Source organism: Fusarium flagelliforme (genome assembly GCF_020744385.1).
Source record: "Fusarium flagelliforme strain FIESC 12 MPI-CAGE-AA-0113 chromosome Unknown B0J16scaffold_4, whole genome shotgun sequence".
NCBI classification, from domain to species: domain Eukaryota; kingdom Fungi; phylum Ascomycota; class Sordariomycetes; order Hypocreales; family Nectriaceae; genus Fusarium; species Fusarium flagelliforme.
Window position 1 is genome coordinate 1790754 of NW_025763506.1, and position 18387 is coordinate 1809140.

General features: G+C 49.4%; 5 protein-coding genes across 5 annotated transcripts; 2 read left to right on the forward strand and 3 right to left on the reverse strand.

Moving 5' to 3' along the window:
• Positions 1-789: 789 nt before the first annotated feature.
• On the reverse strand, positions 790-3560 carry B0J16DRAFT_355706 (fungal-specific transcription factor domain-containing protein; the record flags this gene model as incomplete). The annotated part of the gene is made up of 5 exons (XM_046129428.1): positions 790-1471; positions 1528-1762; positions 1811-1929; positions 1982-3096; positions 3303-3560. The coding sequence occupies 5 exons, from the start codon at positions 3558-3560 to the stop codon at positions 790-792; spliced, it is 2409 nt and encodes an 802-aa protein (XP_045982865.1).
• Positions 3561-6188: 2628 nt separating this feature from the next.
• Positions 6189-8185, reverse strand: B0J16DRAFT_125859 (Di-sulfide bridge nucleocytoplasmic transport domain-containing protein). Its single transcript, XM_046121692.1, has 3 exons — positions 7956-8185; positions 6918-7867; positions 6189-6864 (listed from the first exon to the last, which is right to left on the reverse strand). Exons 1-3 carry the CDS (start codon positions 8062-8064, stop codon positions 6505-6507), a joined length of 1419 nt encoding a protein of 472 aa, XP_045982866.1. The 5' UTR covers positions 8065-8185; the 3' UTR covers positions 6189-6504.
• Positions 8186-8353: 168 nt separating this feature from the next.
• Positions 8354-10105, forward strand: B0J16DRAFT_372062 (transcription factor IWS1). The gene is made up of 3 exons (XM_046130455.1): positions 8354-9044; positions 9100-9578; positions 9632-10105. The coding sequence occupies exons 1-3, from the start codon at positions 8511-8513 to the stop codon at positions 9903-9905; spliced, it is 1287 nt and encodes a 428-aa protein (XP_045982867.1). The 5' UTR covers positions 8354-8510; the 3' UTR covers positions 9906-10105.
• A 3710-nt stretch (positions 10106-13815) lies between these two features.
• B0J16DRAFT_126064 (kinase-like domain-containing protein) lies at positions 13816-16082 on the forward strand. Its single transcript, XM_046121693.1, has 4 exons — positions 13816-15051; positions 15121-15187; positions 15247-15505; positions 15560-16082. Exons 1-4 carry the CDS (start codon positions 14286-14288, stop codon positions 15998-16000), a joined length of 1533 nt encoding a protein of 510 aa, XP_045982868.1. The 5' UTR covers positions 13816-14285; the 3' UTR covers positions 16001-16082.
• Positions 16083-16400: 318 nt separating this feature from the next.
• B0J16DRAFT_341118 (uncharacterized protein) lies at positions 16401-18163 on the reverse strand. The gene is made up of 3 exons (XM_046127791.1): positions 17880-18163; positions 17590-17825; positions 16401-17532 (listed from the first exon to the last, which is right to left on the reverse strand). The coding sequence occupies exons 1-3, from the start codon at positions 17901-17903 to the stop codon at positions 16686-16688; spliced, it is 1107 nt and encodes a 368-aa protein (XP_045982869.1). The 5' UTR covers positions 17904-18163; the 3' UTR covers positions 16401-16685.
• Positions 18164-18387: the final 224 nt, after the last annotated feature.

Below are 18387 nucleotides of genomic sequence, written 5' to 3' on the forward strand. Positions count from 1 at the left end.
CCCTTGATTTCCCACTCCATTAGTACTATCAGAAAGCTCAAGTATACAGTGCATATAGATATGCAGGTGAGCGGGCATCATAACATGTGTTTGTTTCTTCGTTTTGCTTTCTTTTACCATGCGGCATGAAGATGTGAACGGGATTCTGCATTGCATCTGAGTGCGCGGTAGACAAAGCCTTCAAGGCAGAACAACGAGTCGTACGCACAAAGCGTTCTTCCTATCAGTGCTTACTCGGTTTTGCACGAGCAATGTAAATGACTAGGGTTAACTTGTCCTGGTCTTCCTTGTTTGCTCATGTATCTGGTTTGCAACTACTTCTGGACCTTTTTCACACAGTGAGTAATCAAATGTACCAACTAACAAGATGCCTACTATTTTGAACCATACGCAAAGGCAAATATGGCTTTGATATTGATTATGAGTAAGAGAGTTGAGCTGATGATTTCATTCGTTTCGGGGGTATACTGTACACTGACATCCGCTTGATGCGAAATGTGATGAAAGCCTATAACTCCTTGCAGTCGATGCGTTGTCTCTTACACGGGATGTTAGTTTACCACAGAATGAATTATTGACAACTCGCTTTTGGAGCCCCATAATGATTCAACAGACCAAAGCCCTCATCTTGCCAGAAAATGCCCGCCGCATTTCTTTTGAACCCCGTTTCGCCTGAAGAACACCGACCTAGATCCCGGTCTACTCCTGCACAATACACGTATTTGTATATCAACTCGCTAATAATGGACGGTCATGATTTGATTAAAAGGACAGCCGTTTCATGCATCATCAGAGTATGGCAAAGCCCGCATGTTCCAACTCAACGCCATCAGGAAGGATAGGCCGGCCTTGCATAGGAAACGGCCAGAAAAGAGGGTTTTCCATATTGTCCCCCACCTTCTGGGCCGAAGGCGACTGTTCCGACGTTCCTGGCATAAAGTTTCCTGCGCCCCATTGGCACGTTATATCTCCCTCGCGCATATTTGGAGAGAAAAAGTTCAGACTTCCAGTATGTGGCAGCACTAGACGATCGTATTCCTCGGCTGTAAGCTTATCGGCGTTATTCTCAACGTCAATGTTCCACTTTGCAGCCAGATAACGTAATATGTTAAGTGCCTGCTCGGCGAATTGGTGGCAAGGGGCCATTTCAGTAAGATCTGATATGCCTTGGGTGATAGACTCAGCGACGCGAGGATCGACCTTAACCGCCTTCTTCATGTCGGCTTCAGTGGCCTCCGGATTGACGCTCGTTGCACCAATCGCCAAGTGCATGATGGCTGATGTAAGGACGAAATATGGCACAAATGAGGGGGTTCTTCGCAAGGTGTAAAGGGAAGAGTATGACCTCAAAAGGCCTTGGATAGCGTCGGCTGCTTGGGAACAAACATCGCGAGGAGCGACTTTAGATCCGATGATTCGCAGCTTGATCAGAGGTCGAAATAGGAGCAGGATGGCAAAATGATAGTACATGCTTTTATTGGTCAGTATTGCATCTCGATAAGGGAATATTCATGTTGTCAAACTCACTGTGCAAACAGCACAGCTGGGGTAAAGTTGTGCCCCAGCCGAAGAACCTCGGGAATTCTATCATACCAGTTTAGGTACTGCGTGTACATGCTCAAAAGCTCTCTTGCTGTAAGAGGTTTACCCGGAGAATGTAGAATATACAAAGACTGGTGCACGAGCTCGCTCAGTTCACAGAAACACTTATATACAGATCGTACATTGGACGGCTGTTGGCAAGACCGTTGTAATGGAGCCCCTGGCATAATTAGCAACTGGTTGCAGCATCGTTGGGCAAGCAACTCACCGTCATCAGTATATGGTACCCACAAAGAAGCTTCTATGTCTCCTATTATCGCTGGTTTGGGGGGTAGGTGTGGGAAGCAGGAACATTGCGGCAGTGAGCCTGTGGCAAGGGACCATGCACTGCAGAAATAAATTAGACACAAACATCCCACGGATATAAAAGTAAACATACTGATCTAGGGCAAAGGCTCCCCAGAAGGTTGCTGATTGCACAGCAAGTTCGTCCTCGTCGCCTTCATCCATTATTCTATGCAACCCCATCTCGATGGCCAGACGAATGCTCTGGCCAGCGTAATACCAACTCTCTGAGTCCCGCCCGCAACTAGCTTCTCGGATTGACATTATGCCCAGAGCTTGAATCGTGGTCAGTGAGTGATGGTCTGTTTCCTGCGAAAAGAGTCGCAATGATTCTTTGAAGAAATGGTCGCCCGATGTATATGGGTCATTTGGATTGGCTCGAGACATAGGTTGAGTCGAGAAACGGCAGCCCAGTGCGAGGAGAGCGTTTACAAGTATTGGTGAGCAGTAGCGGTTTCGGCCTTCTTGGAAATCCTGTAGGAAATGCTCTTTACTGAGAGACGCAAAAGTCGGGTACTCCCAGCAGAAGTACAGCGCCAGAAGATGTTGAACCAGAGTACTATCACTAGTAAGAGCGGTCCACGTTGAAGTCGGCGTTCGGAGTTCTGGTTCGTTTAGAGGCGATAGAATCTGCTCAACACCACGATATCGTGGCAAGCCATCTGACATCTGTTCAGGATGCATCCCTTCCGCCCAGGATCCGACTCGGTTTTGCGGCGTCCAATTCATAACATCTGGATGGGAGTTGCTCCTGGTTGATCCGGTCTGGCTATGAAACGAAGAATGCCATGGACTATGCTGGCCCATCTCCCTCATGGGAGGCTGCTGTGGTGGGGCCTGGTTCACACCAAGGCTCATCGCTGCCAGCGTTCCCAGTCCGCCTCCAGGGAAACCTGGCGCGGGCCCCATTGTAGGTCCTTCAGATCGGGGGGGGAAGCTGGGCATTCGACCCCCTCCGGACGGCGGCACGCTTGCTAGCCAATCCGAAATGTTCTCGATCGGTTGGCCACCTCGAAGTCGCGTGAGAACTTCTTCCCATAGCTCCGGCCGAACAAGCGCTGCGAAGACTTGATCACTCGAACGTTGTTTTTGGCGTAGAGTCTCGATTTCGGTACGTAAATTCTCCTTCGACTGGCGCACGGGTATCTCGTATACGCACTCGACGTCTTTTTGCGCTCTACAACGCCCGCATGGTTTCTTGCCGTCGCACTATTGCGCAGTGATTGTTAGCTAAGAGTCAATACAAGTGCAAACGATGCGCTATGGAAACGAGATATATAGAACAACTGATAGTCTCCATTACAAACTAGACAGCGTGATTCGTCGAGGCATGACATCATGCACAAATCACACGAGCGATTGCCATGAATCGAGACAGATGAAGGCAAAAGAAGTTGAAGTAGTTGGCTACGTACCTTGGCACGCTTCTTACGGCACTCCGTGCAGGCATTGGGCGTGACAACACCTAACCCTCGTCGACGTTTAGAGTTCTGTGAATGGGTGACAATGGGTGCATTGCCAGATGCAGTCGAGGGCGTGTTGGAAGACTGGACTGAGGTGGGAGTTGGGTTTCCTGAAGCTCCTCCGGCTTGCGCAGAAGCTCCTTGAGGCGTGTGTTCAGCGCTGGGTGGCCGTTGACTACCGCCGTCTGAATGCTCGTTGTCTACATCCATCTCTCGAACTGTAGCCTAATCTCTAGACTCCCGCAGATGTAATAAAGCCAAATGGAGAAAGAGTAGGTTCGTAGTAGTCGTGTGCGAATCGAGCCCGGCGTCTATCGTTAAGCTTTAAGATCCTACCTTCAGCTCGACGAGCTTCGGGTGGGATAAGGTCTTGGAGGGGCGACAGCGGAGGATACGGCGCAATCGGACATGCTGCGAGTGAAGTCGTGATGGTATCGTCCGAGTAAAAACTTGAGCTTGAAATTTCGAACTCTCGTTTTCTCTGCTGGGTACCGAAGATGCGGCGCTGGTTCTGGCGCCAGGGTCAAGGATACCTTGGGCCGCTGCTACCTGAATGACTTCTGATTTGTATGTCGCGTCACGCCTTGTGGCGGGGAGAATGCGATGCGGAGACACAATGCTGAAGATGACCTAAGTTCTCGCAATTGATTCGAAATGAGTCGCAGCGAGTTGTAGCTAATTGCTAGGTAACCAGTTCAAGAACTGCGCATTTGTTGACCTGGCTAGAAACGACGTAACCGGACTAGGTAGAGGTGAGCTTTGAAGCTCACAAGTTGGTGGAATGCGACTAGGGGCGGAGGGAGCTTATGATCGGGTCCGCGAGCCAAGGGAGAAGAAATTGGGCGTGAAGTCGTTACAGATCAACGGCGCTTCGAAGCGCACAATAAATTTTCTTCGTCTTGTTGCCGTATTTTACGTTTTGCAGGACGGATCAACGATGCAGTAGGGAGCTGGAGGTATAATCGGTGTCCACTCGATCGTCGATGGCGCCGAGAAACCAAGCAAGCCCAGAGCTTTTGGCTGTGGGTTGTGGTCAATGCACGGCATGAATTGACGGCTAGGGTGATGGAACCGTAGCAATAGCAATACAGTATTGGGCAATGATGAAATAGGCAGTCTACAATTAGACTAAAAGCGGAAATGTCGCGCAGATAACGGAAGTCGACAGAACAGAGAGACTGTTAGGTCTTTGGTAAAACGGAAAAGAGGAGACGTAAAGCACTGTGAGTCTTGGGCACCTGCAACCACGATATCCTCGCCCTCAATCCCAGGTTCGGGCCGGCTTTGATAGAGGGATAGAACCGTAACGAAGCGTTTCGACTTGCAGCGCGTTGTAACCCTTATTTTGCTCTGCAGCCTTAGCCCCTTGTGTTCTGTTCCTGCGTTTTCTTGGTGATTTCTTTTCGCAGATAGCTGCTGTAGACTCCGATCTTGCGGCTCTATAGTCGAGTAGGAGATCAGAGGTGCTAAGAGGCTGTTTAGCACAGCTTCATCTCGCGCCGCCGGGAAGACTCGAGATCGTCTCGGAAGGGTCAACAAAGGCAAAGTAGACACCGGGTTGAAGAGGCTAGAGAGACATGGGCTGACAGTGAATATTGCACAAGGAAGAAGTAAGGAGCGTGATCTGCCTGAGGAGGAAGTACGATCGATCTTCTCTGCTGTGATGACGGGGGTCGTTCCGCTTTTGACGGTCCAAGGCTGGACACGACGAACTTTATTTTTTTATCTGCAAGAGCGCTCTTGTGTTTGTAATCCAAGACACATGCTGCTTCGCCAGTACTTGTAGATTGGAAGAAGAAATACCATACAAAATAGGCATTAAGTTCGTTCAGACTCATCCTCCAGAATATGACTTAAGTGGATAAATGCGTTCAGCCAGTCGTCATGTTGCAGTCGACTGTCGTTGATGAAGATTTCTTATTGCTTGCCACTTCATATTGTAAAATACTAATCTCTCAACCACAAATCCTGTCTTCTCTGTTTTTGGCGTTATGTTGCAGGAGACAAAATATGGTTCCCCTCATTGCCGTGTAGTTGAGTAAGATGACCATGGATTGTCTTGCATACCTATCGAGTCTAGAAAGAATTAAACTATTGGTCTGCAATACTTGATCATATTTCTTTCTCGATTCTCTCCCAAATCCAAGAGTAATGTCGAAGATTTCAACAATCCCCAGTAGAGTCATTCGACAGTAGGCATAATGCTTCATTTGTCTTGTCAGATGTCAATAGCTCCCAAGCCTCATTCAAGCCCGATTCGACCTCCTGGTCATCCTCACCATCCCGTTGGATCGACGCGGAACCTTCCATATTGCGCATTCTTCCTTGCATGGCGCCTCGCTTGAGCCCACCATCCCCATCATCTTGGCTTTTTCGCCTCGAAATTGATGCTCATGGATACAAATCGGATGGCCATTTTGGAGCCCGATACGCAATTCAATTGGACCTGCTGGACAAAGTAAGTTTGCTGCCCCTGCGACAATGATGTCAGAGATATCGGTGTTTCCAACTCGATTTGACATTACCCCAGAGTATGATCAACATGAAGAACCTTTGGAGGGTACTGTATCTCGCGAAAAAAAGAATCCGCCATGTTTTCGTCTTCTCCTTTTGGAGCAGCATAACCAATGGCACTCTTAAAGCAAGCTGCAGCATTGCCAAGCCTCTTACTGTCCCTGTCGGTACAGTATACCAGTTTTAAACTAGGTAACCGTCTTTTACCCTATACCAGAGACCTCACCCAGTCTTCCAGTTACCCCACAGTACGTCATCGGCATTCAATGGAGGTAGTCTCAGAAACACCCTAAAGTCAATTCAGCTGGCTTCCATATTAACTGCGCTCCATCCGTATCAAGCCCCCATTCTACGCGTTGACCGAGGGCATTTTCGGTTACTGCAGAATACCAAAATAGACAGTCAGTCAGTCATTCTTTTAAAGATAAGCAGAATACCACTCTGCGCATATAATTGATAGTTGATAATTATCCCGACATTGATCATCTTTCCATCAACCCAATACCATAACCTGGTTGTCCAAACACCATTCATCCCGCCACCATATGTATTTATACGCCCATCCCTATGCATTTATGTTATACAGGTCCCGTTTTCTCAGCTACATCAACAAAAGAAATATTCGTGTGTTTTTGAACCACTATGCGAATGGTTCCCGGCGGCCCTTGCTAGGGCTCCGATTCTTGACAGGGCTACGGCCTCGATCTCCTTTGCTAGGGCTGCGACGAATCGAAGGGGTGAAAGGTGGTGGGAGAAGCGTCTTCATCTTAGGGGGTGTATTGTCCGTATCCGTGCCCTCGTCGAGCATCATATGACGCTTCATTCTAGGTGTTTGTACTGGAACCCACATGAATCCAGGGCCACTCTCCGGGACCATCGATGGCTCGCGAGATGGAGCGGCAGGTTGGGACTGGACAGGCGGCGCCGGCTTGTTGACATATCCGCCCAGAAAGAAGTTGTTGGCGAAGGCACAGAATATGAGTACAGCGAAGAAGAAACCCTGACCATTGTTAGCTATGGATTATTGTTAGTCATTATCCGGAAATAGCTTACCCAAGCCTTGAGATTCATGGCGTCAGAAAACTCATTGATGATCTCCGCGATTTGCTTCGCTGTCACTTTAACCCTCATGATGGCTTCAGGGTTCTGCGTCATGCACTCGAACCACTCGTCGCAGGATGGCTGAAGCGCCGGGCGATCGTTATTTGAACAGCTGTTGATGGTGTATTTCGTTTGACACTCTGTAATCCTGGCCATTATTTCGATGCGTGCCATCTCATTCGCGTTCTCGATATCGGTTTTGATAGTGCTCACGATCGACCAGCCAATATAAACAAAGACTGAGACAAGGAAAAAGTTGACGAGTAATTTTACCCAGCGATAGAGATTATCGGGGGCGTTCGGGTGTTCGTCCAGTATGTGAAATAGGGAGCCCAGGAAACCCTTCGGCGTTTCTTTTGTCTTTTTCTTCCCGCGCGATCGTCGTCGTGGTGCGATACTATCACCTGAGTCGGAGTCTGACTCTGTCCATCGATGTCGAGTGATATTGCTGACATCCCTATCGAGATTATGCCGCTTCCTTTTACGAATGAATTCTGATACAGAAAGATCCCGACTTGTTCTGATCTCGCCTCGGCCAGGGGTGTGCTTCTTGCTCGAGAAAGGGGCCTTATTGTACCGATACGACTTGTCGATTTTAGAAGGACTTGCCATACCACCCATATTGATATCGCTCGTATGATCTACCTCAGGAGTATCGTTGGGAAAGTCTGACACCTCTGTTTGGGCAGGACTATCCTCTGCACCGGAAGCTTCAGACAGTGCCAAATCTTCAAACGGTCGCCTCGGCGTCGTAAAAGCAGGATTTCGGAACGGAGGAGCGGCAGCTTTCGGTGGTACTTGAGGCGTAAAAAATGATGATTGGGGTGGTCGTGCTCTAGAAGGTGTCCCTAAATTTGCAAAAGGGTTTGGTCTTAAGCTCGGTTTTGACGGGGAAGAAAAGACTGCAGATGAAAATATTAGCTGCGGAATTCGGAGCGTTGTAGCTTATCGAGAATCGTATAGAATCAGTCCTTCAACGGCGCAACTTACCATTCTGCGAATTACTTTTAGCTGCATGTGTAAAGGGACTGGTAGGATCAAAAGGGCCGCTGTCCTGGTACTCCCAGTCCATGGGACCTTCGTAAGTTCGACGATCCATAATCGATTAATAGCCACTGAGTAGCTCGAATTGTTACGGTGTAAGATTTCCCTGGACGAGTGGGAGGGCTTTTTTGATGTCCAGGCGATTTTTTGGTGAATGAAAGCAGCTGCCACCGAATCCATCAATTATCCATCCATCCCTGGCAACCAAAGAGACCAAAGTAAACAAAAGAGGCGGGTCACTTGCCTCAGGCTGCTAGCGGAGCTTTGTGGTTATGTCAGCAGACAGGGGTCGCGCCTCACATCTGTGGCGGCTCCAGCCAGACAGAGAAAGTTGAAGGTTTGCGAATTGTTGTTCCTTTACCTACCAAGTGTTTAGATTCAAAGACTTTTGGCAACACGTCTAAGCACCTTTTTAAAGCGACTCTTTCACTCAGGAAATTTATTATTCAACTGTCCGAAAGAGAATAGCCAACACTTTCCGACGCGATCGACGACGCGACAATGTCCGAGAGAGATTCCCCAGTCGGCGAGCACGCCAACGAACCTGTTAATGATGGTCAGGAACAGGAATATGAAGATGCTGTCGCCGCTGCCGACTCTGACCGCGATTCGGATGCGCTGTCCGAAGTTGACGAGGATCAGTTTGAGGACTACGACCCCGAAACTGCCAACATCGAAAATCGTCCCGTGGATATCGACGAAGATGTGGCTCGCACACTGAAGGCAACCAAGCGGAAGCGTACTGAAGGAGAGGCCCCAAAGAAGCCTCGTGAAGGCCGTCGAGACAAGAAGCGTCGAGATCGAGATGAAGATGTCGAAATGGATGATGCAGACGATGGAAGCAAAAAGTCCCGACGGTCAAGGCGTGCAGGTGGCGATGGAGAACGTCGCCCCAAGTCCAAAGCCACCACACCGGAACCAGAGAATGAAGAGCATCTTTCACCAGAAGAGCGACGGAAGAGGGCTATTGACAGAGCTCTTGATGCAGCGATCAAGAAGCCAAGCGGCCAGAAGCGCAAGAAGAGGGATGAGATTGTAAGTGTTCTGATACATGTGCAAGGAAAGATGTAGCTAACTCTCATTTTCACAGGATCTTGAGACCGAGATCGACGACTTGCTAGCGGATCTGAAGGTCCGAATGGAGGGGGCATGTCAGTCCGATAACCAGGCTCGTGAGGCTGGTCAACCAGCCCTTCACAAGCTGAAGCTTCTTCCTGAAGTCACCGCTATCATGAACCGCAATAACGTCCAGCATGAGGTCCTTGATCCGGACACCAACTTCCTGCAACATGTCAAATTCTTCTTGGAGCCGTTGAACGATGGGTCGTTACCGGCGTACAACATCCAGCGAGACATTTTTAACGCTCTTGCTAAGATGAACATTGAGAAGGAAGCACTCCTCAGCAGTGGCATCGGGAAGGTCGTCGTCTTCTACACTCGAAGTAAGAAGCCGGAGCCGAGTATTAAGAGGATCGCCCAGCGTCTGCTGGGTGAGTGGAGCCGACCTATCCTCAACCGAACCGATGATTACAAGAAGCGACAGATTGAGACTCGGGATTATGATTATGAGTACGTGTTGCCATGGCACTGTTGGATTATGTACTTGCTAACCAGATTACTAGTGCGGCTAAAATGGCACAACGCCAGAAAACCAACTCGCAATTCAGTCTATCACAACGCCCTGCGGCCAATACCAAGGAAGCTGAGCGTGAGCGCCTCCTGGCTCCTTCACGCGGCAACAACTCGGCCCGTATGGTCAATCTACCCTCGAGCTACACTGTTGCTCCTCAGAGCACATTCATGGGAAGCCAAGGCTCCAACCATCGTCCCCTTGGTGCTGGTGGTATGGAGGCATTCCGCAAGATGACACAAAAGAGCAAGAAGCGAGCCAACTAAGACGACTGGCATCAACTTATCTTGAAGTCACATCAATCATTGGGGAGCGTATTGGCGGTTAGCTATTAGTTGGTACATATCACAGAGTATGGATCGTAGAGGCGGATTTTGGGTTCGGCGTTTAGGGCGCACGCCTACAAGGCTATTTTACTCTTCAAATAGAAGCCCTTTATGGTGGGTTAATGCGAACTGATTTCTACATTTTTGCTTGTCCCAATGCTTCGCAGTCCGATCTTAGCAACAAGGTTGTTTGTCCCGTGTCCTGCCGACACAGACGACATGGCTGGCCTTAAGCCACGTGCCTTTACAATGCTTCACATGTTTGACAGCCCGAGCTGAAATGAACGATGCCTACGATACCGATTCAGGCCTGGCTGATCATTTATACAGCTGCTAGGCACCGCTTTCAATCATGGCAAACAGCCTCCGCATATGATTTTGTGAAGCATAATAGTAGTAACAGCTCGCTGTTCAAACAAGTAGAGGACGTGATCCCCGATCTCCGATCCTGTATAACGGAGCACCGTCCTAGATTGTTTAAGCTGAATAAGTCTAATAATTCGTTACCTGATATTCCCAGGATATGGGTTTCACGAGTGCACGTTCGGGAAGTGTTCCTTGGTAAATCCCTAGAACAGTGACGTCAGGTCGGGTATTGGTGAAGCCTAAGGTTTGGCGGTTGGAGTAGCTCGACAGCATCCAAAGGTGCAGCTAAAGGGTCAGAAAGTCTCTCAAATATCGGTGGAAGCAAGGTATGTCTGGTACCAATGAGAAGAATCCATATCCATATTATACACACAAGTCAAATCTACAGTGAAATACAGATACTTATCAGGATAACCCCCATTCGAAACTTACTGCATCCTTGCAAAAGGCAATCGATAAGTTACATCTACCTAGTAGCCTGCAGTTGCAGTCTTGTTCAGCTTGAACAAGTACTCCCCGCCTGTAGTCTACCCCACGCCCATACCTGTACAGTAGATGTACCTGCAAGGTCTTTAAGAGAATGGCGTCAGTTCCATGCTCGAATCAATCAGTGCGCGCAAGACGATCATTAGCGCTAGATGCGAGAAAATCGTGGTGAACCGACACCAGCAAGTGCCGCTAAGTGGCTGGCTGTTCCAACGCACCTCAATGTTCCATGAATCCATCACTCATCAGGTACAGGGATTAATATGGCAATCGATCAAGTTTTGGCTGCGAGATGGATGCTAGTGACAAGCATCGTCATTATCTTGTCAGCCAGCCCCTTACTTTGAAGTGAACCGACTTGCAACCCGAGTGACCTATGCTATCCACATGCGTATGCATTCCCATTCATGGAGCGTCCACCATTGAGTGAATAACTGTAGTTATCATTTAATCATGTCTTTTCTTTTCTGTCTCAGTACATTGTCGTGAAGCATACCGAGGTAGTAGATCGAGTTTCCATCGTTTTTTCCTGTGTCTTAGATTAGTACCTTTGTACGTTGCACTTGTTGCTAGAAGCCCTCACGGCCTGGAGTTAAATGTTGTTGGCCCGTCTGTAGTACATTGCTGCAAGAATCTCTCACCTTCCTCACAACCCAACCCAGCCCATCAACCGGGTCCCTGGCTTCTGGGTCCCTCCCTGTTTCCGTCCGCTGGCAGATAGTTATTTCTTTTCGTTCTTCTCTGCATTCTCAATCTTGAGGAATTGATCACCTTATATCATACCCAGGTTTCTGTCCTCTTTCAATTATCGCGGTTCATCCGGATCTCCGTCTCCCCGTCGCCGCAAGCCATTACTCGGTCAACCAAATTACTATTGCAACTCTTAGCTCGCTGGGCTGGTTATATTGCGCCGCGCTGCCACTGCGCAACATCTTTGATACCTGTACGAGCTGCAAAGGATCTACCACGCCATTGTCATTGCCATTGCCGCACCAAAACTGCAATAGTCTCCTGCTTATCTCGATTGTATCTAACATCGCAACCAAACTATCTGAGTGATTTTGCTAGATTTTTGGGATTCATTGCAGCGGAAAACCAAAGACAATCCCTATTTGCGACGCCCGCCGATCGAGCACTTACAAACACCCCTCTTCCCCCACTTCAACTTCGATATCCATCCCACCGGCGCCCAACCCAAAGAAATTAGACGTTCGTCGCATCCTGCATCCATAATACAAACATTACGACGCTTGAACGACTTCACGACACATACCGTTGACGGCTTGGCGATACGAACACCAGATTCCTTCCGACCTCGCCTTACCTCATAACTTAGACCCTGCACTGTCGCGCGCAGGTAGATTTGGACAACCAGACACAATGAACGGCACACAGTCTCCCGATGCCCAGAAGGCTTTAAATGCCAACAGCAACGGCTCCAACAGCAACAATAGCAGTCTGGCGGCCAAAAAGCGCAAGAAGGACTTGAAGCCTATTATCACCATGGAGGGTACAAACCAAACAGAAGAGTATGTTGCCAGTCGTCTCCTTGTTCGTCTTGTTGTTTCTTGTTCCTGTCCCGTTTTTGATCATTTCTGCACCGTTTTCGTAACATTTTATCCTGTCTTGATTCTGGCCAATGCCTATGAGCGTTGAAAATATCATGGCCACGAATTATTCTCCTCTATCAACTGGACCGCTGGCACTCAGGCTGCACTACACACCCAAGAGATCTCAAAATGCTGGCGAACTTTTGCGCGAGCTCCGATATCGCCAAAAAAAAGAAAAAGGACTCGATGCGCACCGAAATCTGTCGATTGTCTAGCCATGCAAAACATACATTGCGGCAAGGAACTCGATTCGCGATTTGCTTTTGTCTCGCGAGTGCAGAATTCAATGACGGTCTCGACAAAGCAAACAACATCTTATTCACTTCACTCAACAAGACATGGCGTGGCATTGCATCACCTTACAGAGCAGCAGTGAAGCAGTGAAGCAGGTTGAAACAAGTGTGGACACTGCTCACAGTGGCATTGCCCCCTCTGTGCTGAACAGTTTTGGGGCCCCATGTGCTTGGGCTCCAGCTTCCATCGATAGGAGGACACGACCCCATAAATTTTGGGCATTCACCAACCTTGAATGTCTCGATCGATCACTGGGTCCTCTGTACCTGATTTCGGCCTGGTTTGCCCTGATAGAGGTAGAGGGTGCCCTATGTCACTTGCGCATGCATCTTTGGATGTGCCTGGAGCTACTCTTGACTAATGAAGAGGGAGGAAGATGGGAATGTGATGGCGATGGTGGTTGTTCTTATGGCTGTCTGATTTACTGCCACCTGACTTGGTTGTCTGCCCTTCTGCCATCACTGTGCATTCAGCGTTCACGTTCCCTGTCTTTCGGGGTTTCTTGGCGAGCTGGACAGTTGAGTTTCGAGCTTGCAAAGACCCTTTATTCGCCGGGCGGGACGCTCCGCGTTACGCCGCGTGCCAGCCATCCCATGGTCTCTGGCAGGGCCCTAGAAAACTGAAAGCCAAGCGACTGCAGATCCGCAAAGACGCTGAGCCCAGAGTCGAAGAAAAGAGACGCAAATCAAAGCCAAAGACAAGGAGCACGCCCCCGACCTCTAGTTAATCTCCAACAAATCTCCCTCGCCTTGGCCTGGCCTTTATTTATACATTATTTTCCCCTTCCTGCGTTTTCCTCTCGCGCTGGTCTTTGCCACAGCTTGCAGACAACCGCAACCGCTATCGTCGCCCAACCTACGCCTTGGTCATCATCGTCATTTTCACAAGATCCTTGTTCTCTTCCTCGTCTCTCCCTATTCCCCGCTCATTGCCCGCCACGCTGCTCACCGGCTTATCTGTTACGCCCTCTCACCTCGATTGTAATCACTTTCGCTACCCGATCGACTTGGGCGCGTGCTCCTGAAGCCAACGAGTACCGCACAGAGGGCAACGAAGCAGACCAGGGCCCTACTCATTACCAGCGCAAGCTGCGTCATGTGAAGACAGCATGAGTAGCTTTCTCAAATCAAGGTTGCACTTCCCTACCCTGTCGAAGGTTTTCTATTCTACGCCGGCGCCCAAGATTAGCTGCTGGACTTCTTGTAGTTCAGAGTCTGAGTCTCACTGCGCCGGTTGATGGATGGATTGCGCCAGCACGTCTTGACTCGTTGCTACGTTATCGTCGTGGATGATGTTTTGATGCTTCCCCGCCATTTCACCACACCCAAACCCAATCCGGCAAAGGTCCCCCACCACGCGCAAGGCCATCAGCTCTTTCGCCGCCGTCGCTCTCCCACCAAATCTTGCGACCGTGGTTGTTTGATCTGATTACATTGGCTCCGCCACCTTTTTCATTCATCGTCAAAGTCTTGTCTTTATGCGCTGATTTTAACGCATTTCGACACATTCCTTGAGCTCTCACTGACCTTCTTTCTCCTATTCTAGATCCCATCAACTCTCGGCCATGGCCCACTCCCCCTCATCCTCGTCCGTCGAAGACGCCGCCGAAAACACTGCAGATGAGGAAGATTCTGAGGACTACTGCAAAGGTGGTTACCACCCAGTACAAGTTGGAGAGAAGTTCAAAGATGGAAAATACACGGTCGTTCGCAAGTTAGGATGGGGCCATTTCTCAACCGTCTGGCTCTCCCGAGACAACACCAACGGGAAACATGTCGCCCTCAAGGTCGTCCGATCTGCCGCCCACTACACCGAGACCGCCATCGACGAGATCAAGCTTCTCAACAAGATCGTTCAAGCCAAGCCCGATCATCCTGGTCGCAAGCATGTTGTGAGTCTTCTGGACTCGTTTGAGCACAAGGGACCTCACGGCACCCACGTATGTATGGTTTTCGAGGTGCTTGGAGAGAACTTGCTTGGTCTCATCAAGCGCTGGAACCATCGCGGTATTCCTATGCCCCTGGTCAAACAAATCACAAAACAGGTACTCCTCGGCCTCGACTACCTTCATCGCGAATGCGGTATCATCCACACCGACCTTAAGCCAGAAAATGTTCTCATCGAAATTGGAGATGTCGAGCAGATTGTTAAGCGCGTTGTCAAGCCTGAAGCCGCTGAGAAAGAGAACAACCGCAACGGACGGCGACGTCGGAGGACTCTCATCACTGGCAGTCAACCACTCCCATCCCCCCTGAATACTAGCTTTAACCAGTCCAACCTTTTCCCCTCACCGACCCCCCACTCCAGTCTTGCTGGTGTTCTGAACGATGGTAAGTCGCCCAAAGATCACTGCAGGCATGCCGTGCGCCCTACACAAATCTGTCTAACACTTCACCCAGGCAAATCATCAAATGAAGCATCTCCTAAACCGTCCGATGACGCTCAAAAGCAACGAGAAAAGTCAGCGTAAGTCGTTCAGCTTTGAGAATAGAATGAATCTTCAGTCACTAACAATGAACTTGAAGTGATCTTCTCAGTCGAGAGGTTTCGGGTATTTCTCTTGATAAGTCGAACTCGCCCTCTGCCTCAACAGGCGAAAAGCGTAAGGCGGAAGATGCGCATGCCTTCGACGTTATCAGCGTCAAGATTGCAGACCTAGGCAATGCTTGCTGGGTCAACCATCACTTCACCAACGACATTCAGACAAGACAATACAGATCACCCGAAGTGATTCTGGGTTCCAAATGGGGTGCTAGCACTGATGTATGGAGTATGGCAGCTATGGTATGGATTTCCATCTTCCGACTAAGCCGTATCTTTCTAACATGCGATTCTTAGGTGTTCGAGTTGATCACAGGTGACTACTTGTTTGATCCCCAGTCAGGTACCAAGTACGGCAAGGACGACGACCACATTGCCCAAATCATCGAACTTCTCGGGCCATTCCCCAAATCGCTATGCCTCAGCGGCAAATGGAGTCAAGAAATTTTCAACCGAAAGGGCGAGTTGCGGAACATCCACCGGCTCAGGCACTGGGCTCTACCCGATGTTCTACGCGAGAAGTATCACTTCAAAGAAGAAGAAGCAAAGCGTATTGCAGATTTCTTGACCCCAATGTTGGAGCTGGTTCCCGAGAAACGTGCCAATGCCGGTGGCATGGCAGGACATGCCTGGTTGGAGGACACGCCTGGCATGAAAGGGTTAAAGATCGAAGGGTTAGAGGTCGGTGGCCGCGGCGAGGGCATTGACGGCTGGGCGACAGAGGTGAGGAAGAGATAAAGGGATTATAGACGCTTCGGGTATGTCGAATACAGAGGAACAAACGAACGCAAGCCGATACTCCAGTGCATCCACATGACATGGATGGCTGGTCTTTTTTTGTTTGATGATCCACACGACCCGCGGTACTACACTTGTGCATCTATCCGGACACTGAGGGCCGCATGGGACCTTGGCTCCTTGGACAGCGAGAAGTTTCATACTTGTCCAATGGCTTAGCGTACTTTGGCTCAGGACGTGACGAAACCTTGGGTACACCTGGACTTGCAGTATTATTTGGAAACCTAAAGAACAGCGTTGTTGAAGTTAGTCATCGCTTACGCAGCCGAAAATGATAGACTTTACTTGTTTTACAGCGATTAATCTAGAATTCGCTGATGTGCGCCGTCAACAATGTACAAAGCAACCCGTTTTTTAGAAGTGTAGAGCCGTCGAGTTCTCCCATCGGACTGCCACAATGAATGCTTTCCACAGAAGTATTATTATTGATATGGCTGGAGCATGTCAGTGACTCGTTCTTCGGTATCTGGAAGTCGAGTACAGGCATGCAAGAGTACATGCTTAGTTTGTCACAGCCTCGCATAGGTGACTTTCAAAGCCTTAGTAGATGACCCCCATAAACACATTCCCACATTTAGTCAATACCATCGTGCTCGTGTAGAATTACATAGTAGATAAATACATCTCATTGCTTTCCCTTGCCCTTGCGCTTTCTGGTGTTTGCGGCTGGGCCATCATCAGATGTGCTTACATCTACCATAGGGGGTTCACTGGCTTCAGGAGCGAACTCTTCATGAACACTATCACCATCGGTCTCGACACCTTTAGCGGCATCCAGGACCTCGTTCATAATGCGCTTTCCTTCGTCAATCTCTCCGTTCGAGGCACCACACGACATACACCTCCATTGTCCGAGCTCGCTCAGAGCCTTGGTTCCAGGAGGAGCTTGTCCATTGACAACCCGGCATGATTGGCAGATAAGAACAATACGGTTCTTGGGGGCAGTCTCGTCCTCGCCGAGGAGGACATCGAAGATGCGGTCATACCAGTGGGTTTCAGCAGCAGCAGTCGAGTATGAGGAGTAGCTTCTCTGCGGTGGTGGGGGAGGAGGGGGCTGAGGGGTACCAGGGACAATAGGAGGCGGAGGGGGTCCTGTCCATTCGGCGTTGGGTGCAAACTCGGCACCTGGTTCCATCGAGTTTGGACCTGGCGCAGGGCTATGAGCCCGCTGGATGTTGGCCGTAGGAGGAGGAGGCATGCGCGTTCGGCCCGGAACACCCTGCTCAGGGGCAGCAGGTTGTTGCTTCCCATTCGATGACTTATCTGCATTCTGCTCGCTATCCTTCTTCTTGCTCTTGTTATCGGCCCCGCCGTACTTCTCGATCAACTCCATGGTGGAGTCATATTTGGTGGCCTCCTTGAGTTTCTGAATAGTCTTTGCGCGCTCTTGCTGATGCTCCCTAAGACGAGCGCTGAGGGTTTCGATTCGGAAGTTGTAGTATGTGGCGAGGGTCGTGCGCGTGACGTAGATACTGTCAGGGTCTTGTCAGTTTGCGAGTCGCATTGTTTATATCTGGCGAAGAACCTACAGTACTGGACCGCCAGTGAGGCCGCCCCATTCGAAAGCACCGAGGTCGTTGTAGCCGACGACGAGAAGAAGGACTATGGCATAAACGAGATAAGCGAAACTAAGGTAAAGTGTCCAGATGACGCGAGCGCGGCGAGAGCTTGCGCGGAAGTTGTCGAGGGAGGCTTGAGCATCGGTGATCTTGGTCGATAGTGTAGAGAGAGTTTTTTCGAATGAGGCTGTATCGGAGGATTCTCCCTACCAGGAACATGTTAGCAGTTATATCAAAGCCTTGCTAAGACGAAGCCTCACCCTCCATGGCCAGAAAGCCACCATTCTGATCAAGGTGACAGCGTGGGAAGGGCCAGGTATACAAAAGAAGACAACGGAAGGAAAGACCAGGATTTAAGGGAGAGTATGCCCAGAATAGGCGAAAAGTGTTGCAAGATAAAAGAAAAGATGGACAAGTGAAGGATCAAGAAAAGGTACGATATGAAGGAATGGTAGAATGTGAAGTTGACTTAACCAAGTGCAAGGTGTGACCTCATTCAGCTCAGCTCATGTGGGCAACCTGAAGACGGGACCCAGGACCCGGGGGTTTAGACAGGGAGGGCATCTGGCCTGTGAAAGCTCCACTGATAGCAACTAAAAATGGGAGCAACAGCCTCAAGGGTTAACTTAACCAATTTACTAGGTACCTACCTACCTAACCTAGGGTAGGTAAGTACCTAGGTAAGTAGTAGAAGGCACTTAAAAATTAAAACTGCATTCATAGACTCGCAGAGCATTACAGATAGATGAATGTAGGTAAGGTATCTAA

Coding starts and splice junctions, on each gene's coding strand:
- B0J16DRAFT_125859 (XM_046121692.1), bottom strand. CDS start 8,064: ATGGATCGTCGAACTTACGAAGGTCCCATGGACTGGGAGTACCAGGAC. Junction 7,868..7,955: donor TAAAAGTAATTCGCAGAATG/GTAAGTTGCGCC, acceptor TTTCATCTGCAG/TCTTTTCTTCCCCGTCAAAA. Junction 6,865..6,917: donor CCATGAATCTCAAGGCTTGG/GTAAGCTATTTC, acceptor AACAATGGTCAG/GGTTTCTTCTTCGCTGTACT.
- B0J16DRAFT_372062 (XM_046130455.1), top strand. CDS start 8,511: ATGTCCGAGAGAGATTCCCCAGTCGGCGAGCACGCCAACGAACCTGTT. Junction 9,045..9,099: donor GCAAGAAGAGGGATGAGATT/GTAAGTGTTCTG, acceptor TCATTTTCACAG/GATCTTGAGACCGAGATCGA. Junction 9,579..9,631: donor ACTCGGGATTATGATTATGA/GTACGTGTTGCC, acceptor CCAGATTACTAG/TGCGGCTAAAATGGCACAAC.
- B0J16DRAFT_126064 (XM_046121693.1), top strand. CDS start 14,286: ATGGCCCACTCCCCCTCATCCTCGTCCGTCGAAGACGCCGCCGAAAAC. Junction 15,052..15,120: donor TGCTGGTGTTCTGAACGATG/GTAAGTCGCCCA, acceptor CACTTCACCCAG/GCAAATCATCAAATGAAGCA. Junction 15,506..15,559: donor TATGGAGTATGGCAGCTATG/GTATGGATTTCC, acceptor TGCGATTCTTAG/GTGTTCGAGTTGATCACAGG.
- B0J16DRAFT_341118 (XM_046127791.1), bottom strand. CDS start 17,903: ATGGTGGCTTTCTGGCCATGGAGG. Junction 17,826..17,879: donor TGGCTTTCTGGCCATGGAGG/GTGAGGCTTCGT, acceptor TGTTCCTGGTAG/GGAGAATCCTCCGATACAGC. Junction 17,533..17,589: donor CTCACTGGCGGTCCAGTACT/GTAGGTTCTTCG, acceptor AGACCCTGACAG/TATCTACGTCACGCGCACGA.